The sequence below is a fragment of the Anomaloglossus baeobatrachus genome, chromosome 3 (assembly GCF_048569485.1).
Source record: "Anomaloglossus baeobatrachus isolate aAnoBae1 chromosome 3, aAnoBae1.hap1, whole genome shotgun sequence".
Taxonomy (NCBI): Eukaryota; Metazoa; Chordata; class Amphibia; order Anura; family Aromobatidae; genus Anomaloglossus; species Anomaloglossus baeobatrachus.
In genome coordinates, this window is record NC_134355.1 from 608,645,467 (window position 1) to 608,668,009 (window position 22,543).

The window sequence follows — 22,543 nt, forward strand, 5'->3', positions numbered from 1 at the left end:
AAGAAGTGCCCCTACCGGAAGTGCAGCGGAGGCCGGATAAATGTCCTCAGGGGGCCGCATGTGGCCTGCGGGCCGTAGTTTGGGGACCCCTGGTGCGCCCACTTCAGGATTGTCAGATTTTGCTGGGATGCATTTTCCCTTGCAAACAGATTAAAATCTACAAGAAAAAAAAAAGTAAACAACTCCACAGCGTCCGTTTTTGATGCAGCAAAAATACACAGCATCAAAAACATATGAAAAGTTTATTGTAGGGACAACACCCAAGGCTCTGTGCACACGCTGGGTATTTGGTTGCATACAGTTTTGCACCAAATCTACATCTGGCAGAAAAAAACGTGTGTTTTGGTGTGTGTTTCATGCATTTGGAGTGGAAAAACAGGCAAAAATGCTGGAAGAATTGATATACTGCAGTGGGCGGCATGGTGGCTCAGTGGTTAGCACTGCAGTGGGCGGCACGGTGGCTCAGTGGTTAGCACTGTAGTCTTATGGTGGCTCAGTGGTTAGCACTGCAGTCTTGCACCGCTAGGCTCCTGGGTTCAAATCTCACCAAGGACAACATCTGTAAGGAGTCTGTATGTTCTCTCCATGTTTGCGTGGGTTTCCTCCCACACTCAAAAGACATAGTGATAGGGAATTTACGTTGTGAGCCCCAATGGGGACAGTGTTCCTGATGTATGTAAAGCGCTGTGGAATATGTTAGTGCTATATAAAAATAAAGATTTATTTATGCTGATTATTTTCTGCACCGAGAGTGCGAGGGGGAAAAATCAGCAGCGTGTGAACAATGCAGCCATCTACAGAGGAGGGGTGAGGGGACAGAATTGTGCTTTGTAATTACATGTACTCTATGTGGCTAAAGGATACTGCCATTAAAAAAAATACAACTCATCCTGCAAAATATCAAACAAGTCCTGCCTCATACAGCTATGCGGACAGAAAAATACGAAGGACGGAGGACAAAAAACGAGGCAATTGGAAGGGGTTAATTGTTTGCTACACTGACTGTACTCATGGCCGGCGCTGCCGCTTATTTGTAAAGTAGCCCAGCATGCTCCCCAATCACTTCCGCCCTCACTTCCGCCCGTACTACCACGTGTGGGCGGGGCAGAGCAATGTCGTGGTGCCTCGCGTTTCCCATGATCCTTTGCGCGGCGCCGAGATCTGGGTCGCTCTCGCGGGATCTCGCCCTCTTCCTAGGCCGTCACTGAGACAGGACGGTGAGTGCTGCTGGTCCTCCGGAGACAATGTCTGTCTTATTTGTTTCTTCCAGTGGTTGGCGGCAAGAAATGGCTACGCAGGCCGGCGGTAAAGGCTCCCTTCTTCCCATAGAGGCGAGGATGCGGCTGCGCAGCGCTGTGTGTGGGGCGGATGGGGCCGGATAGCTGCACATAGGGTGCCGCGGCCGGTGGTGGCGCTGGGAGGTCACGTGGTGTGCTCGGGCCCCTGTGTAGCGTTATGCCCCGTGTTCGGGGGTCCTGTCTGTGCCCCCCATCCTGTGCTGTTTATTCGGGGGCCGTGTTTGTTTTGCAGGGGCTGCTTGGCTTGTTGAGCTGCTCCTCTGTGGTTCCTTCCATTTATTTGGGGCTGCCCAGTGTGTGGCTGTGCTGACCCCTCACCCAACGTGGATATCCCGCGGGGTCGCTCTCGCGGGCTCTGTCCTTGTGGCGTATGGGAGCGTAGCGTCTTCTGGCGCAGTGACGTACAGTCCCGTTCCACGACGTTGGAGATCATGCCCGTCCCCGGTTTTCTGGCCGGTGCGGACGACGTCCTGTATATTCCTACACCTTCCCCGAGCTCCCGGGCTGTGACTGGGGAGATAAACCATGCAGGACACAGGGGCACCTGTCTGTAGAAGGTTGTATGGCTGCGGTATGTGTGGCGTCTTCACTAACGTGTCCCTCTATTTCTTACAGAAAGGCCATGTTCAGCACGAGCGCCAAGATCGTGAAGCCAAATGGCGAAAAGCCGGACGAGTTTGAGTCTGGCATCTCCCAGGTGAGCGCTGCGCCCGGACACTAGCTGCACAAACGCCGAGTTTGAGGCTATTTAAAGGGTTTGTCCATTGCGGCTCACTACACATACCTGCCGGAGTGCAGCATGATTGCTATAGAGTGCGCTCCTGTCCATGTCAATTAGACACATGAACATATACCACGTGCAGAAGCAACTTTCTCCGGAATGGTTCTCTTCCTTGGCTGCACTGAACTATCCCTTTAAAGCAGCACTCCAGTGTTTATTTTTATTGCAGCGCTGGAGTGTTGCTGCTAATGTAAGCTCCCCTGTCTCATACTCACCCTGCAGTGCCTTCACTTTCTATCTCCTCTCGGTCTCCTGCGATCTGTGACTTGCCAGGTGCTCCAGTGTTTCATGGAGCATTGGAGGTCACTACTCAATACAAGTCTGAGAGCCTCGTTTTCAGAGACTTGTTCTGCGTGCTGTGACGTTGCGTCTTCTGCCGTTCTGTCTTTACGCCAGTGCGCCTCTGGGAAGAGCAGAGTACAGTGGGTGGAAAGTGTAAGATCAAGTGCAGGAACCTTACCAATACTGGCACCAATCCACTGTAACGCTGCATTATTGTACCCAAACTATTACTGTGCCTAAGGGGTACTTCACACACAGCGCGATCGCTAGTGAGATCGCTGCTGAGTCACGGTTTTTGTGACGCAGCAGTGACCTCATTAGCGATCTCGCTGTGTGTGACACTGAGCAGCGATCTGGCCCCTGCTGTGAGATCGCTGCTCGTTACACACAGCCCTGGTTCGTTTTTTTTATTGTTGCTCTCCCGCTGATAAGCACACATCTCTGTGTGTGACAGCGAGAGAGCAACAATCCTGAATGTGAAGGGAGCAGGAGCTGGCGTCTGCCAGCCTGCGGTAAGCTGTAACCAAGGTAAACATCGGGTAACCAAGGTGGTTACCCGATATTTACCTTCGTTACCAGCCTCCGCAGCTCTCACGCTGCCAGTGCCGGCTCCTGCTCCCTGCACACGCTAAGCGGTGTGCTCTGGTAACTAAGGTAAACATCGGGTAACCATACCCTACCTTACCTTAGTTACCAGTGTCCGCAGCTTCCAGACGCCGGCTCCGTGCAAGCCCAGCATCGCTTGCCCGTCGCTGGGGGCTGGTCACTGGTGAGATCTGCCTGTTTGACAGCTCACCAGCAACCATGTAGCGACGCAGCAGCGATCCTGACCAGGTCAGATTGCTGGTGGGATCGCTGCTGCGTCGCTAAAGTGTAACGGTGCCCTTAGTCAATCCCTCTCGCTTGTTCCCCAAGGCTGGAAAGCTGTGTACACACAACACCTCACAGATAAGTGAGTGCAGTACTAGAGTCCCATTTTATCTTTGCATTTTAATTCACCTTCAGCAAATAGAGATCTCTACTAGTGATGAGCGGGTACGGCCATGCTTGGGTGTTTGGTAATCATAACTAATGATGAGTGGGCACGGCCATGCTCGGGTGTTCGGTAATCATAACTAGTGATGAGCGGGCACGACCATGCTCGGGTGTTCGGTAATCATAACTAATGATGAATGGGCACGGCCATGCGTGGGTGTTCGATAATCAGAACTAGTGATGAGTGGGCACGGCCATGCTCGGGTGCTCGGTCATCATAACTAGTGATGAGCGGGCACTATCTTGCTCAGTGCTCGTCATGAGCATCCGGACGCTTGGATGGACTCGACTCATGCACAAAGTATAATGGAAGTCAATGGGAAGATGTTCTGTAAGAATGCTCCAGTTCCCTATTGACTTCCATTATACTCAGAACATGAGTCGCACTCGTCCGATCGTCCATATGTTGATTACGAGTGCTTTGCACCAGATCATGCTAGTGCTCACTCATCACTAATGAAGAGGAATTGTAATCGTGGTGTATAAAAAAAAAAAGCCTGAGGCGAGGGATTGTGGTGGCATTTGCAGTGTCCTGCTAAATCGCCTTTTAGAAAGTGCTTCGTTTCTTTTTGCTGTAAGTGCACGGTGTACATTTCTGAGCCTTGCCTGTCCTCTTCACTTTGCCTTGAGAACCTTTTGTCTTGTACGTTTTCCAAGAAATCTCATTATAGGAGATGTCTTATCACAGATGAGCCCATTTCAAAATGCAGCTACAGAGGTCAACTGTCCAAAATCCCATCCCCATTACCCCTAGGAAGAAGTTTTTTTTTTTTTTTGCAAGTGGAACTGAACATCAAGGCATTAATGTAATATGATGAGTGGCGGAGCTCTCCTATCTGCCCCGTAGAGCAGGGGCGTCCCCTCCTCACAATGTCCATATACCCCAATTGTCTTTCTCTGCAGGGTGCTCCTTGGGTTTGGAAATCCTCCCCTTCAGACAATCTGCTGATGTGGCCTTTTTGCAGCTTTTTGGGGCACTACTCCTGCAGATGTATTCTAATGTATAATGTTCTTCTCTCAACTCTACTGTCTTTTCAATTAAGTAATTCATGTTATGATTTAGGTTGTGCTGCTGTGATAACCATAATTTCCCACGGGATCAGTAAATTGTATCGTATAACCCAACGTGGATATCCCGCGGGGTCGCTCTCGCGGGCCCTGTCCTTGTGGCGTATGGGAGCGTAGCGTCTTCTGGCGCAGTGACGTACAGTCCCGTTCCACGACGTTGGAGATCATGCCCGTCCCCGGTCTTCTGGCCGGTGCGGACGACGTCCTGTATATTCCTACAACTTCCCCGAGCTCCCGGGCTGTGACTGGGGAGATAAACCATGCAGGACACACCAATGTCTTTGTAGAACGACTTGTGTTTTGATTGCTGCAGACAATTGATGGTTTTCTTTTCTTCCTTTTAGGCTCTGCTGGAGCTGGAAATGAACTCAGACCTCAAAGCTCAACTAAGGGAACTAAACATTACTGCAGCTAAGGTACGGCGTGGCCCCTCGTACGCGGCTTCTCCGGGGTTCCCCATTCAGTGCAATGGCGAGAATTTGAGCTGTAACCTTTGCTAACACTTTACTTGCTCTTCACCTTGATGATTTACTAAACATATTGCGGTGTATCTGGATTGTGGCGATTACCGACATCGCTGGTAGGTTTCGTAGGTTAGCCACCTGCAGTGTTCCTGCTGTGAACCTGAGGTGTTGGGTGATGTAATGCAAGCTGCTGTAGAAAACTATTGATGGCTGAGGTGCCATTGTAGTAGTATATCATGGTGGCAAGTAGGTGAGTGTTTGGCCTCTGGTAGATACTAACTTAGTACCATTGTGTACACCGCACTATTTAGGCTGATGTGGGATAGCTGCATTTTTGCATTAAAGGTTTAACACAACGTGGATATCCCGTGGGGTCGCTCTCGCGGGCTCTGTCCTTGTGGCGTATGGGAGCATAGCGTCTTCTGGCGCAGTGACGTACAGTCCCGTTCCACGACGTTGGAGATCATGCCCGTCCCCGGTCTTCTGGCCGGTGCGGACGACGTCCTGTATATTCCTACAACTTCCCTGAGCTCCCGGGCTGTGACTGGGGAGATAAACCATGCAGGACACACTCAAGAATTGGATTCTCTCGTCTGATTACTGTATATGATGTGTTTTTTTTTTTAAAATTATTAAATTATAAAATAATAATAATAAATAATTAAATTATAATTTTCCTTAAAGCGCCACACCAGCAGTTTTCTTTATCGTTCCTTTGGGAGACCCAGACCTTGGGTGTTTAGCTTCTGCCTCCGGAGGACACACAAAGTACTACACTTAAAAGTGTAGCTCCTCCCTCTGAGCTTATACACCCCCTGGTGAGCCAGTCCCAGCCAGTTTATCGCTTTGTGTTCAGGAGGCATACATCCACACATGCATTCTCATGATTTTTTTTTCCTTTTTTGGAAGAGATTGAAGAAGTGCGGGTCCACGTCTGGACCCCCGGCATGTCCCTTCTCACCCCACTGTGTCGGCGGTGTTGTAAGGTTGATTTCCAAGGCTGGAGCCTTACATGCTGTGCTCCTTCACCATCTCTTCTGGGCTCTGGCTTGAAGTGGGAGCCAGCACGGTCTTCATGCCTGGCAGGAGACCGGTCTCCATCCACAGCCCCTTGAGGATTCTGCTGGACCGGAGCACTCATCCCCAGGGACCTGGCCCTGCGTCTCAGCAGCTAAGTACATGAGACGTTTATATGTTGGGGGTCCCTGTTCTTTATTGTATGGGGAGAGTATGCTGAATGTATTTATTTTGGCATTTCCGGCGGGTTCTCTAGCTTTCGCCCGAGAACCGCGCCGATGGTGCCTGCGCGTCGGCCTCGCCGCTTAAATTTAGGCCCCGGCTTTGCCGGAGGCCTAGTTTCTGTTAACTACCCTCGCATGTCACTCATGCTGAGGGACAGGCACGGCTCCTCCCGGCGGCCGTCCTGCACAGGGGAGGGACACTCCCCACTGCTGGGGCGTGTCTCCTTCCCTGCAGGTCTCTATGGCCCTCCAGTTCCCGCTCTCCTACAGGAACGCCCCCAAGTCCCGCCCCCTCTCTTCGCTCCGGTGGCCATTTTTTTAGGCAGAGTTCACTCTGCGCTGGGCCTTTCTGCACTCTGCATCCCTGCTGAGGTGCTGTGCATTGGGGGTCCGGGCTTCGGGATCTGGAGGGCACACAACACCGCTTCCAGCGGTCTGGTAAGCCACAGCCGGTCTCTGGTTGTGGACCTCTGTATATTCTCCCTGGGGTTCATTCTCTGCAAAGCCCCCACTCCAGCAGCATGTCTCACACGAGGAGCAAGGCTCCAAAGCTTTATACTGTATGCGCTGCATGTAAGCTCCTGCTGCCTGAACCGAGCACCTATCCACATTGTGATGTCTGCTCTAACTTGGAGGTGCCACAGCCTGGAGTCTCACCCCCAGTGGTCTCTCCGGCTGCCTCTGCACCTGTGGCTGAACCCCCGGCCTGGGTAGAGTCCTTCTCTAGGTCTATATCCCAGTCATTTGCTGAGTCCATGAGACTTCTGTCCAGGACTTTGATGAATATGCATCAGCCCTCCTCACAGGGTGCCTCTAATGCTCTTGCTAAGGGTCCTTTAGGATCTCTGACCTCCGTCCATCGGAGCTCACAGAGGATTCATCATCAGGTCCCAGACCCCGTCCTCCTAAGAGAAGGCGCAGGGTTTCCTCTCCCTCCTCATCCCGTGGCTCTGATTCAAGAGCTGACTCGCAAGATGAGGAGGATGCCCTTACGGGGGGCTCGGAGGCTAACTCCATGTACCCCATCGATCTCGAGGGTGACTCAGATCTTAGTGACTTGATTGCTTCTATTAATTCTGTGCTGGATCTCAATCCGCCAGTATCAGAGGAGCAACACTCTCTGGCAGAAAAGCACCAGTTTACCTCGCCTAAGAGAGCAGAGTGTGTTCTTTAACCACTCCAGTTTTCAGACCGCTGTGACCAAACCCGGGGCCTGTCCTGACAAACGCTTCCCAAAGCGTGGTTCTGATGACCGTTTTCCCTTTCCACCTGAGGTGGTCAAGGAGTGGTCTCACTCCCCAAAGGTAGACCCCCCGGTGTCTAGGCTCTCAGCCCGGACCGTTGTGTCGGTGGCTGACGGCACCTCACTTAAGGATTCCACTGACCGTCAAATTGACCTTCTGGCCAAATCTGTGTATGAAGCGGCGGGGGCCGCGTTTTCCCCGACTTTTGCAGCAGTGTGGGCTCTCAAAGCCATCTCTGCTTCTCTGGAGGAGATGCATTCCCTCACCAAGGAATCTATGCCTGAGATGGTTGCCTTAACTTCTCAAGCTTCAGCTTTTTCATCTTATGCCATGTCTGCCATGCTAGAGGCTGCTCACCGCACTGCGGTGGCTTCGGCTAATTCCCTCGTTATCCGCAGGATCTTGTGGCTTCGAGAGTGGAAGGCAGATGCTTCTTCAAAGAAGTACCTTGCTGGGCTCCCTTTTGCTGGTTCCCGGCTGTTCGGTGAACAGCTGGATGAAATTATTAAGGAAGCTACTGGCGGGAAGAGTACTTCTATGCCACAAACCAAAACCAGGAAACCTGTCCAGGGTAGGAATCAGTCGAGGTTTCGTTTCTCCAACTGGTCATCCTCTAAGCCTTCCGCCTCGTCCGCTAACTCAGCCAAGGATCAGAAATCCAACTGACGCCCAAAAGCGCGTCCACAAAAGACTGCAGGAGGTGCTGCCACTAAGGCAGCTTCCTCATGACTCTCTGCCCGCTCCAGCAACGTCCTTAGTCGGTGGCAGGCTCTCCCACTTTGGCGACGCTTGGTTAAAACAAGTCTCCGATCAGTGGGTGAGAGATATCTCCCACGGCTACAGGATAGAATTCTCTTCCAGCCCGCCAAACAGATTTTTTTTCTCTCAACTCTCCCCCTGCTCCAAAGCCGCCGCCTTCTCACAGGCCGTGGCATCCTTGCAGGCAAACGGAGTAATTGTACCAGTTGCCGCTCGGGAACGGTTCAGAGGTTTTTACTCAAACCTCTTCCTAGTTCCCAAAAAGGACGGTACCTTCCGGCCCATCCTGGATCTCAAGCTTCTCAACAAGCATGTTCGGGTGCGGCATTTTCGCATGGAGTCTCTGCGATCAGTCATTGCCTCAATGACCCAAGGGGATTTCCTGGCGTCCATCGACATCAGAGATGCCTATCTCCATGTGCCAATTGCAGTTTCACACCAGCGTTGGTTACGTTGTGCAATAGGAGAGGATCATTTCCAATTCATGGCTCTCCCCTTCGGGTTAGCCACGGCCCCTCGGGCATTCACCAAGGTCATGGCAGCAGTGATTGCGGTTCTGCAGCTCCAGGGGTTGGCAGTGCTCCCTTACCTGGACGACCTTCTATTCAAGGCTCCATCCAGCGCAGACTGTCAGCGGAGTGTCTCGCTCACTCTCGCCACTCTAGCCCAATTCGGGTGGCTTGTCAATCTTCCCAAATCCACTCTGACTCCGACCCAGAGTCTCACGTACCTAGGGATGCAGTTCGAGACTTTGCCGGCACTTGTGAAGTTGCCCTTAATCAAACAGCAGTCACTCCAGCTAGCGGTGCGCTCTCTGCTGAGGCCCCGCCGTTATACCCTCAGGCGTCTGATGCAGGTGCTGGGTCAAATGGTGGCGTCCATGGAGGCTGTTCCCTTTGCCCAGTTCCATCTGCGCCCCCTGCAGCTAGACATTCTCCGCTGTTGGGACAAGCGGCCTTCCTCCTTACACAGGTTAGTGGCTCTGTCGCCACGGACCAGGAGCTCTCTTCAGTGGTAGCTTCGGCCCCTCTCCCTGTCCCAAGGGCGCTCCTTACTGGCCCCGTCCTGGGTGATTCTCACCACGGATGCCAGCCTATCCGGCTGGGGAGCAGTATGTCTCCACCACAGAGCGCAGGGCACTTGGACTCCGTCCGAGTCAGCCCTTTCAATCAATATGCTGGAAACCAGAGCCGTGCTTCTAGCTCTCCTAGCATTTCACCACCTGTTGGCGGGCAGGCACATTCGAGTCCAGTCAGACAACGCGACAGCGGTTGCCTGCGTCAATCACCAAGGCGGGACACGCAGCCGCCTGGCAATGATGGAGGTACAACGCATCCTTCAATGGGCGGAGGACTCCAAGTCCACCATATCCACAGTCCACATTCCTGGCGTGGAAAACTTGGAGGCAGATTATCTCAGCCGTCAAAGCGTGGACGGTGGCGAGTGGTCCCTGCACCCGGCAGTGTTTCAGTCAATCTGCCGCAAGTGGGGCACTCCGGACGTGGACCTAATGGCATCCCGTCACAACAACAAGGTTCCTGTTTACGTGGCTCGCTCCCACGATCCTCAGGCCTTCGCTGCGGACGCTCTGGTTCAAGACTGGTCCCAGTTTCGTCTGTCCTACGTGTTTCCCCCTCTAGCTCTCTTGCCCAGAGTCCTGCGCAAGATCAGAATGGAGGGCCGTCGAGTCATCCTCATTGCACCGGACTGGCCCAGGCGAGCTTGGTATCCGGACCTGCTCCAACTGTCCGTGGAGATGCCGTGGCTCCCGGACCGTCCAGATCTACTCTCGCAAGGTCCGTTTTTCCGCCCGAATTCTGCGGCCCTCAAATTGACGGCGTGGCTCTTGAGTCCTGGATTTTGACGGCTTCTGGTATTCCTCCTGAAGTCATCTCCACTATGACTCGGGCCCGTAAGTCTTCCTCCGCTAAGATCTATCACAGGACTTGGACAATTTTCCTGTCTTGGTGTCGCTCTACCGGCCATCCTCTTTAGCCATTCTCTTTGCCGACCCTTCTGTCTTTTCTACAGTCTGGTCTGCAGCTAGGACTGTCCCTCAACTCTCTCAAGGGACAAGTATCAGCTCTGTCAGTTCTGTTCCAGCGGCGTCTCGCTCGGCTGGCTCAGGTCCGCACCTTCATGCAAGGCGCGTCTCACATCATTCCGCCTTATCGGCGGCCCTTGGATCCCTGGGACCTTAACTTGGTCCTCACGGTATTGCAGAAACCCCCTTTTGAGCCTCTTAGGGAGGTTTCTTTGTATCGTCTTTCTCAGAAAGTGGCCTTTCTAGTTGCCATAACTTCTCTCAGGAGAGTCTCTGATTTGGCCGTTCTCTCTTCGGAGTCACCTTTTTTAGTTTTTCATCAAGACAAGGTGGTTCTCCGTCCGACTCCGGACTTTCTTCCTAAGGTGGTCTCTCCCTTCCACCTTAACCAGGACATTACCTTACCTTCCTTCTGTCCGGCCCCCGTTCATCGCTTTGAAAAAGCGCTGCATACTCTAGATCTGGTGCGTGCTCTCCGGATCTATGTGTCTCGCACCGCTGCGCTCAGGAGGTGCACCTCTCTTTTTGTGCTAACCTCAGGTCGGCGCAAGGGCCTCTCTGCTTCTAAGCCGACCTTAGCCCGTTGGATTAGATCGACTATTTCGGACGCCTACCAGAGTACTCAGGTGCCTCCCCCGCCGGGGATCAAGGCACACTCGACCAGAGCTGTCGGTGCCTCTTGGGCTTTTAGGCACCAGGCTACGGCTCAGCAAGTCTGTCAGGCTGCCACTTGGACTAGCCTGCATACCTTCTCGAAGCACTACCAAGTGCATGCTCATGCTTCGGCAGATGCTGTCGCCCATTTGTGAAGTTAGGTTCTGCCTACTTCTTAGTTTTTCTGGGTCTCCCAAAGGAACGATAAAGAAAAAGAGAATTTTGTTTACTTACCGTAAATTCTTTTTCTTATAGTTCCGTATTAGGAGACCCAGCACCCTCCCTGTTGACAAATTCTTGTTCCGCGTGTTCTCACCGGCTGTTGTCGTGGACAGTCTCCGGTTGTTCCGGCTCTTGCTCTGTTCTACTTGTGGGTGGCTATCCTCCTTCAGCTTTTGCACTAAACAGGCTGGGACTGGCTCACCAGGGGGTGTATAAGCTCAGAGGGAGGAGCTACACTTTTAGTGTAGTACTTTGTGTGTCCTCCGGAGGCAGAAGCTAAACACCCAAGGTCTGGGTCTCCCAATACGGAACTATAAGAAAAAGAATTTTCGGTAAGTAACAAAATTCTCTTTTTTTTTTCATTTGCTGCTTTCTTCAGCCCTGGAGTGGTGCTTTAGGGCCCCTGCCCCTTGTCTTAGGCTATGTGCCCACGGGAGCTCATACCTGCGGATGTATCCGCAGGTACGGCCGCAGGTTTACCGCAGCTGCCCGCCGGCATCCACAGCTATTTTTAGCTGCGGTAGTACAGCGGAATAGCTGCGGTAAACCTGCGGACTTTCATGCGATTTTTACCTGTGGACGTCCCGGCATCTATCTCCATAGTGGAGGACCGGATTTCCACAGAAAATTACGCAGGAATAATTGACATGCAGTTACGTGCGGCTGCGGGACATCCGCAGCATATTCCGTAGCCGCACATTCCGCAGCATGGACACAGCACTCCCCATGTCCCATAGGATAATATGGGAAGTGTCTGCACTTGCTGAAACCTGTGGATTTATCTGGAAAATCCAGATAAATCTGCAGGTTTTCTGCGGCAAAATCCGCAGAAGCAAGCTCCCGTGGGCACATAGCCTTATACTTTTCTCATGGGGTCTTCACCGTTTATCCAGTTCTGATCCCGTGGCTCCATCTTGTGACTGTAACTTTTGTTTGGCCTGAAGTCAGAAGTTGCATTAATACATCTGAGGCCAGATCGAGGCTCTCATAGACTTGTATTGAGTTGTGACATGTGGTGCGCTCCATTAAACACTGGAGATGCCGGCAGGTCACAGGAGACCGGGAGAAGTGCTGGGAGGCGAGTATCAGATGGGGGCAGGAGCTTGCAGTTAAAGCACCACTCCAGCAGTGCAATAAAAAAAATGCTTGTGCTGCTTTAATTGTTTAATTTTTAATAAAGGGTCTTTCCTTGATTTTACAAATTCTTAATGTCTTTTTCACATAGCTGTATCAAATGGAGTTTTCCTCTCTTGGAATAGCCCTGTCCTCTTAACTGTTGTATTCACCCTCCCCGGGTCCAGTGCTGAGTCTGTCGCTGCTCACATTGTTTGCACTATTCTGTAAGCTGAGCCGGAGTTGTCGGCATGACCCAATGCGCTGATTGGCTGCAGCACTGTCAACATATATTGCATAACATCAGTGAGCGCTAACTCCAGCTATGTATGCTGATTGGCTGCAGCGGTGTCATTGTGATGTCAGTGCTGCAGACAATAACACACTGGGAGCAGCAGAGACTCAGAGCTGGACCCGGGGAGGGTGAGTATGCTGTGTTTGCCCCTTTAAAACACTGTAGTCAGGCACAGTGGTTTTTAAAACTTGGGGAAAAAAAAATATTTTAAAGGCTTCGTGTAGTTTTGGGTCCGCACGGTGTATCTGTGAATCAGGGATCAGTATTTCCATAGAAAAGTACCCTAGTGGCGTGTTTTGTGCATTTGACTTAACAGCTTAAAGGGAACCAATCACCAGGATTTTTGTATATAACCTATAGTCAGTGCTATACTGGCACTATCAGCCTGATTCTATACATACCTGTAGTGATCAGCTCGGATGTTTAGGTTTTGAAATCCAAGAAAGTGAAGTTTATAAAATGAGCTGCTTGTTGAGTGACAGCAGCTGAGGATCAGATAATATATTCATAGTTATCACCTCCCCCTGTTAGAATTAGCATAAGTATTATACAAATGATTTACTTTGTCTTGCAGGACCTGTGTGAGGTCATACCCCTGTGACCAGAAGGGGCAGGGCCTCAGCCAACAAAGCTGGATACCAGGTCACATGGGTATGACCTCACACAGGTCCTGCAAGCGACACAGTGAATCGTTTGTATAATACTTATGCTAATTCTAACAGGGGGAGGGGATAACTATGAATATATTATCTGATCCTCAGCTGCTGTCAGTCAACGAGCAGCTAATTTCTTTGTCGCTCCTAATTGGGAGACCCAGACAATTGGGTATATAGCTACTGCCTCCGGAGGCCACACAAAGTACTACACTTAAAAGTGTAAGGCCCTTCCCCTTCTGGCTATACACCCCCCCGTGGGATCACGGGCTCCTCAGTTTTATGCTTTGTGCGAAGGAGGCCAGACATCCACGCATAGCTCCACTGTTTAGTCAGCAGCAGCTGCTGACTATGTCGGATGGAAGAAAAGAGGGCCCATACGAGGGCCCCCAGCATGCTCCCTTCTCACCCCACTTTCTGTCGGCGGTGTTTGTTAAGGTTGAGGTACCCATTGCGGGTACGGAGGCTGGAGCCCACATGCTGATTCCTTCCCCATCCCCATTAGGGCTCTGGGTGAAGTGGGACTTTACCGGTCTCCGGGCACTGAGGCCGTGCTCCATCCACAGCCCCTGGAGGATCTGCTGGATACGGAGCGGAGTTTCCTCAGGGACAGGACCCTGCTCCATCAAGGTACTCCGTGTCCCCGTGCTTATCGCACGCACACTGCAGCATTGCTGGGTGTGTTAGTGCGCCGGGGTAAACAGCGCTGCTGCGCTTGTGCCGTTACTCACTACAGCTCTGCTGAGTGAGGTGACTTAGTACGATCGGCCGATCCGGCCGCGGGGGTCAGTTTTTACTGCGTCGCGGCTGGGATTTGTGGTGCGCCGGGGACTTCCGCGCTGGCCGTGCATATATGACGGCCGCGCTAGATTACTACAGTCCCCGGCTTTTGCGGCCTAGTTCGTATCGTTCCCGCCCCCAGACCTGCCAGTCAGGAGGAGGGCGGGACGCTGTACAGACCAGCAGCGCTAAGAGCTGGAGTCTGTTTTACATACTCCAGCCCTCACACTAGGCACAGTGGGACGCAGTTTCCCGCACTTTTGTTTCTGACGCCCACGGTCCGCCCCTCTTCACAGGACGCCGGCAGCCATTCCTGCCTGCACGCTGAGCTGCAGAGGGGAGACGGGGAGACTCAGACAAGGGATTCTACGACCTCACACCCGCTTTTCAGCGGGCGGTAAGCAGCCCTCAAGGGCTCTCCCCCACTTGTGCCATAGTGTACTTTGTATTTTGTGCTGGCAATACTTTGCACTGTACAGTCGCTGGTGATTTTCTGCTATATACCCTCCTTAGATTTCTCAAGGAGACAACAGCATGTCGTCCGCAAAAAGCAAAAGTGCCAAGGCACGGACTTTATATGCTGCTTGTACCGCATGTGGGGCTACTCTACCGGCAGGTTCCACTGACCCCCATTGTGTGCAGTGCTCGGCCCCTGTGGCAATTGCTCAGCCGGGGCCGCTGCTAGAGGTGACCCAGGGAGAACCACCTGTGAATGCTGTCCAGGTGACAGGGACGGAGTTTGCAGCTTTTGCTGACAGATTGTCTATGATTATGTCTAAAATTCTTGAAACATTGCAGTCTAGACCAGTAACTCAGACCATGGGCACTGTTGATTCATTGCCACCTTGTCCCCCTCAGCTGGACCACTTCCTAGCTCCGGGGGTGTCACATGCACCCCAGGGTGACGGCTCTGACTCGGACGACAGTCCCAGACAACCTAAGCGGGCTCGCTATGAGCGACCCTCAACTTCATCACACTGGTCAGGGTCCCAGCGGGACGACTCTCTGTGTGATGAGGCGGATGTAACTGATCAGGAGTCTGATGCTGGGGCCGCTCTCAATCTAGATACCCCGGATGGTGACGCCATAGTGAATGATCTTATAGCGTCCATCAATAAGATGTTAGATATTTCTCCACCAGCTCCTCTTGCGGAGGAGGCAGCTTCACAGCAGGAGAAATTCCATTTCAGGTATCCCAAGCGTAAATTAAGCACTTTTCTGGACCACTCTGACTTTAGAGATGCAATCCAGAAACACCACGCTTATCCAGATAAGCGTTTTTCCGAACGGCTTAAAGATACACGCTATCCTTTTCCCCCTGACGTGGTCAAGGGCTGGACACAGTGTCCCAAGGTGGACCCTCCAATCTCCAGGCTTGCAGCCAGATCTCTAGTTGCAGTGGAAGATGGGGCGGCACTTAAAGATGCCACTGACAGACAGATGGAGCTCTGGTTAAAATCCATCTATGAAGCGATTGGAGCGTCGTTGGCGCCAGCATTCGCAGCCGTATGGGCACTCCAAGCTATTTCAGCTGGCCTTACACAGGTCGACACGGTCACACGTACATCTGCTCCGCAGGTGGCACCCTTGACCTCTCAAATGTCTGCATTCGCGTCTTACGCGATTAATGCTGTCCTAGACTCTACGAGCCGTACGGCGGTGGCGTCAGCCAACTCTGTGGTTTTACGCAGAGCCCTGTGGTTGAGAGAATGGAAGGCAGATTCTTCTTCCAAGAAGTGCTTAACCAGTTTGCCTTTTTCTCGTGACCGATTGTTTGGTGAGCGTTTGGATGAAATCATTAAACAGTCCAAGGGTAAGGATTCATCCTTACCTCAGCCCAGACAAAACAAACCCCAACAGAGGAGGGGACAGTCTGGTTTTCGGTCCTTTCGAGGCTCAGGCAGGTCCCAATTCTACTCGTCCAAAAGGACTCAAAAGGATCAGAGGAGCTCAGATTCTTGGCGGACTCAATCACGCCCAAAAAAGCCAGCCGGAAGAACCGTTACCAAGACAGCTTCCTCATGACTCTCAGCCTCCTCTCTCCGCATCCTTGGTCGGTGGCAGGCTCTCCCGCTTTGGCGACATTTGGCTGTCACAGGTCAAAGACCGTTGGGTGAGAGACATTCTGTCTCACGGGTACAGGATAGAGTTCAGCTCTCGTCCTCCAACTCGCTTCTTCAGAACTTCCCCACCGCCCGACCGAGCCGATGCTCTGCTACAAGCGGTGTCCGCTCTAAAGGCGGAAGGAGTGGTGACTTCTGTTCCTCTTCAGGAACAAGGTCACGGTTTTTACTCCAATTTGTTTGTGGTGCCAAAGAAAGACGGGTCGTTCCGTCCCGTCCTGGATCTAAAGCTGCTCAACAAACACGTAAAAACCAGGAGGTTCCGGATGGAATCTCTCCGCTCCGTTATCGCCTCAATGTCTCAAGGAGATTTCCTAGCATCAATAGACATCAAGGATGCTTATCTCCACGTGCCAATTGCGCCAGAGCATCAGCGTTTTCTACGCTTCGTTATAGGAAGCGAACACCTGCAGTTCGTAGCTCTACCTTTCGGGCTGGCGACAGCCCCTCTGGTCTTCACCAAGGTCATGGCAGCAGTAGTAGCAGTCCTGCACTCGCAAGGTCACTCCGTGATCCCGTATTTGGACGATCTACTTATCAAGGCACCCTCTCAAGAGGCATGCCAACACAGCCTGAACGTGGCACTGAAGACTCTCCAGAGTTTCGGGTGGATTATCAACTTTTCAAAGTCAAATCTAACCCCGACCCAATCACTAACATATCTTGGCATGGAGTTTCATACTCTCTCAGCGATAGTGAAACTTCCACTGGACAAACAGTGCTCGCTACAGATAGGGGTGCAATCTCTCCTTCAGGGCCAGTCGCACCCCTTGAGGCGCCTCATGCACTTCCTAGGGAAGATGGTAGCAGCAATGGAAGCAGTTCCTTTTGCGCAGTTTCATCTGCGTCCACTACAATGGGACATTCTCCGCCAATGGGACGGGAAGTCGACGTCCCTCGACAGGGAGGTCTCCCTCTCTCAGGCAGCCAAGGAATCTCTCCGGTGGTGGCTTCTTCCCACCTCATTGTCAAAAGGAAAGTCGTTCCTACCCCCATCCTGGGCGGTGGTCACGACAGATGCGAGTCTATCAGGGTGGGGAGCAGTGTTTCTCCACCACAGGGCTCAGGGTACGTGGACTCGGAAAGAGTCCACCCTTCAGATCAATGTTCTGGAGATCAGAGCAGTCTATCTTGCCCTACAAGCCTTCCAACAGTGGCTGGAAGGCAAGCAGATCCGAATTCAGTCGGACAACTCCACAGCGGTGGCATACATCAACCACCAAGGGGGAACACGCAGTCGGCAAGCCTTCCAGGAAGTCCGGCGGATTCTGACGTGGGTGGAAGACACGGCATCCACCATATCCGCAGTTCACATCCCAGGCGTAGAAAACTGGGAAGCAGACTTTCTCAGTCGCCAGGGCATGGACGCAGGGGAATGGTCTCTTCACCCGGACGTGTTTCAGGAGATCTGTCGCCGCTGGGGGATGCCGGACGTCGACCTGATGGCGTCACGGCACAACAACAAGGTCCCGTTTTTCATGGCACGGTCTCACGATCACCGAGCTCTGGCGGCAGACGCCTTAGTTCAAGATTGGTCGCAGTTCCGGCTACCGTATGTGTTCCCACCTCTGGCATTGTTGCCCAGAGTGCTCCGCAAAATCAGGTCCGACTGCCGCCGCGCCATTCTCGTCGCTCCAGACTGGCCAAGGAGGTCGTGGTACCCGGATCTGTGGCACCTCACGGTAGGCCATCCGTGGGCACTACCAGACCGTCCAGACTTGCTGTCTCAAGGGCCGTTTTTCCATCTGAATTCTGCGGCCCTGAACCTGACTGTGTGGCCATTGAGTCCTGGATCCTAGCGGCCTCAGGTTTATCTCATGAAGTGGTTGCCACCATGAGACAGGCTAGGAAGCCATCCTCCGCCAAGATCTACCACAGGACGTGGAGGATATTCCTATCTTGGTGCTCTGCTCAGGGAGTTTCTCCCTGGCCTTTTGCATTGCCTACTTTTCTTTCCTTCCTGCAGTCTGGGTTGGAAAAAGGTTTGTCGCTTGGCTCCCTTAAGGGTCAAGTCTCCGCGCTATCCGTATTTTTTCAGAAATGCCTGGCGCGACTTCCTCAGGTACGCACGTTCCTGCAAGGGGTTTGTCATATCGTCCCCCCTTACAAGCGGCCGTTGGAGCCCTGGGACCTGAACAAGGTTCTAATTGCTCTCCAGAAGCCGCCTTTCGAGCCTATGAAGGAGGTTTCCCTTTCTCGTCTTTCACAGAAAGTGGCCTTTCTAGTGGCGGTCACGTCTCTTCGGAGAGTGTCCGAGCTGACGGCGTTATCATGCAGATCTCCATTCCTGGTGTTTCACCAGGACAAGGTAGTTCTGCGTCCAATTCCTGAATTTCTTCCCAAGGTGGTATCTTCCTTTCATCTCAATCAAGATATCACTTTACCGTCTTTGTGTCCGCATCCAGTTCACCAATTTGAAAAAGGTTTGCATTTATTGGATCTGGTGAGAGCACTCAGATCTACATTTCCCGCACGGCGCCTCTGCGCCGCTCGGATGCACTCTTTGTCCTTGTCGCTGGTCAGCGTAAAGGGTCGCAAGCTTCCAAATCCACCCTTGCGCGTTGGATCAAGGAACCAATTCTTCACACCTACCGTTCTGCTGGGCTTCCGATTCCATCAGGACTGAAGGCCCATTCTACCAGAGCCGTGGGTGCGTCCTGGGCATTACGGCACCAGGCTACGGCTCAGCAGGTGTGCCAGGCGGCTACCTGGTCGAGTCTGCACACTTTTACCAAGCATTATCAGGTGCATACCTACGCTTCGGCGGATGCCGGCCTAGGTAGACAAGTCCTTCAGGCGGCGGTGGCTCACCTGTAGGAAAGGGCTGTTTGACGGCCCTATCACGAGGTATTCTTTTACCCACCCAGGGACTGCTTTTGGACGTCCCAATTGTCTGGGTCTCCCAATTAGGAGCGACAAAGAAGAAGGGAATTTTGTTTACTTACCGTAAATTCCTTTTCTTCTAGCTCCAATTGGGAGACCCAGCACCCGCCCTGTTTTCTTAGGAAGTTTGTTTTTTTTCGGGTGCACATGTTGTTCATGTTGAACAGTTCAGTTCTCCGAGGTTGTTTCTCGGGTTGAATTTGTATTTAAAACAGTTATTGGCTTTCCTCCTTCTTGCTTTTGCACTAAAACTGAGGAGCCCGTGATCCCACGGGGGGGGTGTATAGCCAGAAGGGGAGGGGCCTTACACTTTTAAGTGTAGTACTTTGTGTGGCCTCCGGAGGCAGTAGCTATACACCCAATTGTCTGGGTCTCCCAATTGGAGCTAGAAGAAAAGGAATTTACGGTAAGTAAACAAAATTCCCTTCTTTATAAACTTTACTTTCTTCGGCGCTCCATTGGGAGACCCAGACGATTGGGTGTATAGCTACTGCCTCCGGAGGCCACACAAAGCATTACACTAAAAAGTGTAAGGCCCCTCCCCTTCTGGCTATACACCCCCAGTGGGATCACTGGCTCACCAGTTTTCTGCTTTGTGCGAAGGTCAGACATCCACGCATAGCTCCACTGTTTAGTCAGCAGTAGCTGCTGACTATATCGGATGGAAGAAAAGAGGGCCCATATAGGGCCCCCAGCATGCTCCCTTCTCACCCCGCTTGTGGTTTGTAAGGTTGAGGTACCTATTGCTGGTACGGCGGCTGGAGCCCACATGCTGTTTTCCTTCCACATCCCCCTGAGGGGCTCTGAGGAAGTGGGATCTTACCGGCCCCAAAGCCCTGAGGCCGGGCTCCATCCACAGACCCATTGAACCTGCTGGATACGGAGCTGGGTACCGTTCAGGGACATGGCCCTGCACCATTCAGGTACTCTGTGTCCCCGTACACACAGGCACAGCACACTCCAGACTTGCTGGGTGTGCTAGTGCGCCGGGGACATTAAAGGGTTACAGTCACTGCAGCCTAGCTGAGTGACTTTATGTATGGGGAACTACCGCGCCGGACGCTCCGGGAGCGGCGGCGCGGCTGGGACTTGTAGTGCGCCGGGGACTTAGCGCCGACCGCGCTTTTACGGCGGCGGCGCTTATAAATCCAGTCCCCGGCTTTTGCGGCCTAGCTCCGCTTCGTTCCCGCCCCCACCCTGTCAATCAGGGTAGGGGAGAGACGCTGTACAATCAGCAGCGCCGAGGGCTGGAGCCTTATTTACATGCTCCAGCCCTCTCACTGGACACTGTGGGACGCCGGTTTCCCGCTCTGACTTGGGGGCACGCCCACGGCCCGCCCCTACTCACACGAGCTGGAGAAGGACGCCGGCAGCCATTCCTGCAGTCCGAGCTGAGAGATCGGACTCTGGGCAACCAGGCACAGGACTAGGGCGACCACACACCCGCTTATAGGCGGGCGGTAAGCGGCACCTGAAGTGCTGACCCCACTAAATACCGCAGTTGTCCATTTGTATTTTTATGCTTACACTGCATAGGTCGCTATTTTTGGCTATATGCCCTCTTAGATGGCGACACATCAGCAGCAGGAAAGCAGGGGTGCTAAGGCACAGGCTTTCTATGCTGCTTGTATTGCATGTACTGAAGTGTTCATGTGTATTTATGCTTGTATGCTATACACTGCACTGTACGGTCGCTAGTCTGGGCTATTTTCGCCTAGAATGACTAGACTACAGCAGCAGAAAAGCAAGGGTGCTGAGGCACAGGTTTTTTCTATGCTGCTTGTATTGCAGGGGTTGCAGTGTTCATTTGTACTTATGCTTGTATGCTATACATTGCACTGTATGGTCGATATTCTGGGCTATATTCCCCTAGATGGCTAGTCTACAGCAGCAGAAAAGCAGGGGTGCCAAGGCACAGGCTTTCTATGCTGCTTGTATTGCATGTGCTGCAGTGTTCATTTGTACTTTATGCTTGTATGCTATACATTGCACTGTACGGTCGCCATTCTTGGCTCTATATCCTAGATGGCTAGTCGGCAGCAGCATATAAGCAACACAGGCTTTCGATGCTGTTTTTACTGCATGTGATACTGTTCCACGGCACTGAACCCCATTGTGTGCAATGCTCCCCTGGAGCACTTGGTCAGCCGGGGTCTCTACTAGACGTGGCCAAAGGAACCACCTGTCAACCCTGTCCAAGGACAGGGATGGAGTTGCAATGGGATAGAGACTTGCAGTCCGGACAGGCCATGGGCAATCTGGATCATTGCTCCCTGGCCACCCTCATTGGGAATAAAATCGGTGCTCCGGGGGGGTCCCAGGAGGCTCTCTGTATGATGATGCAGACGTAGCTCATCAGGACTTTGATCCTGACAACGCTCTCAATCCGGATACACCGGATGGTGACGCCATAAGGAATGATCCTATAGCGTCCATCAATGGAATGTTGGATCTTTCTCCCTCAGCTCCCCCAGCGGAGGAGTCAGCTTCACAGCAGGAGAAGTCCCATTTCAGTAGCTCAAACGTATATTGAGTTTTTTTCTGGCCACGCTGACTTCAGAGAAGCAGTCCAGGAACACCACGCTTACCAGATAAGCGTTTTTCTCCAAACGTATTAAGGATACACGTTATCCTTTTCCCCCTGACGTGGTCAAGCGCGGGACCCAGGGTCCAAAGGTGGATTCTCCAATCTCCAGGCTTGCGGCTAGAGCCAGACAGATGGACTCTGGTTGAAATCTGTCTATGAGGCTATCGGCGTGTCGGTTGCTCCGGCATTTACAGCCGTATGGGCACCCTAAGCTTTTCAGCTGTTCTTGCACAGCTGGTCTTGAGCATATGTACATTTGTGCCGCAGGGGCGTCCGTAACCTCGCAATGTCTGCATTGCGACTTACCCTATTAATGCTGTCCTGGAAGGACAGTCGAGGTTTCGGTCCTTCCCAAGCTCGGGCAGGTCCCAATTGTCCTCGTCCAAAAGAGCTGAAAAGCCTCAGAGGGGCTCAGCTTCCGGGGGCTCAATCACGCCCAAGGAAGGCAGCCGGAGGAACCGCTACCAAGGCGGTCTCCTCATGACTCTCAGCTCTCTCATCTCTCCGCATCCGCGGTTGATGGCAGACTCGCTCGCCTTTGGCGACATTTAGCTGCCACAGGTCACAGACCGGTGGGTGAGGGACATTGTGCCCACGTGCACAGGACAGAGTTCTGTTCTCGTCCTCCGACTCGATTCTTCAGAACGTCCCCACCTCCCCACCGAGCCGATGCTCTTCTGCAGGCAGAAGGAGTGGTAATCCCTGTTCCTCTTCAGGAACAAGACACGGTTTTCCTCCAATCTGGTTGTGGTGCCAAAAAAGGATGGCTCTTTCCGTTCCGTTCTGGACCTAAAACTGCTCAACAAGCACGTGGAGGCCAGGCGGTTCCGGATGAAACCCTCCGCTCCGTCATTGCCTCAATGTCTCAAGGATATTTCCTAGCATCAATAGACATCAAAGATGCTTATCTCCACGTGCCGATTGCTACAGAGCACCAATGTTTTCTACGTTTTGTGATGGGAGACGGCCATCTTCAGTTCGTAGCTCTGCCATTCGGTCTGGCGACAGCCCCACGGG

At 52.6% G+C, this 22,543-nt stretch overlaps 1 protein-coding gene and 3 non-coding genes across 5 annotated transcripts in view; all 4 read left to right on the top strand.

The window, feature by feature from the left end:
- Positions 1-1,119: 1,119 nt before the first annotated feature.
- The window catches only part of RPS7 (ribosomal protein S7), a 62,131-nt gene continuing 40,707 nt past the window's right edge, over positions 1,120-22,543 (top strand). For both annotated transcript variants that reach the window (XM_075341083.1, XM_075341084.1), the window contains exons 1-3: positions 1,120-1,217; positions 1,914-1,995; positions 4,809-4,880. In XM_075341083.1, the coding sequence (XP_075197198.1) occupies positions 1,921-1,995; positions 4,809-4,880 (147 nt within the window). In that variant the 5' untranslated portion in view covers positions 1,120-1,217; positions 1,914-1,920. The remainder of the gene's footprint in view (positions 1,218-1,913; positions 1,996-4,808; positions 4,881-22,543) is intronic.
- On the top strand, positions 1,617-1,838 carry LOC142297926 (small nucleolar RNA SNORA73 family). Its single transcript, XR_012752177.1, has one exon. It is a non-coding gene; the product is annotated as a small nucleolar RNA SNORA73 family (small nucleolar RNA).
- LOC142297927 (small nucleolar RNA SNORA73 family) lies at positions 4,518-4,739 on the top strand. The gene has a single exon (XR_012752178.1). It is a non-coding gene; the product is annotated as a small nucleolar RNA SNORA73 family (small nucleolar RNA).
- On the top strand, positions 5,281-5,502 carry LOC142297925 (small nucleolar RNA SNORA73 family). The gene has a single exon (XR_012752176.1). It is a non-coding gene; the product is annotated as a small nucleolar RNA SNORA73 family (small nucleolar RNA).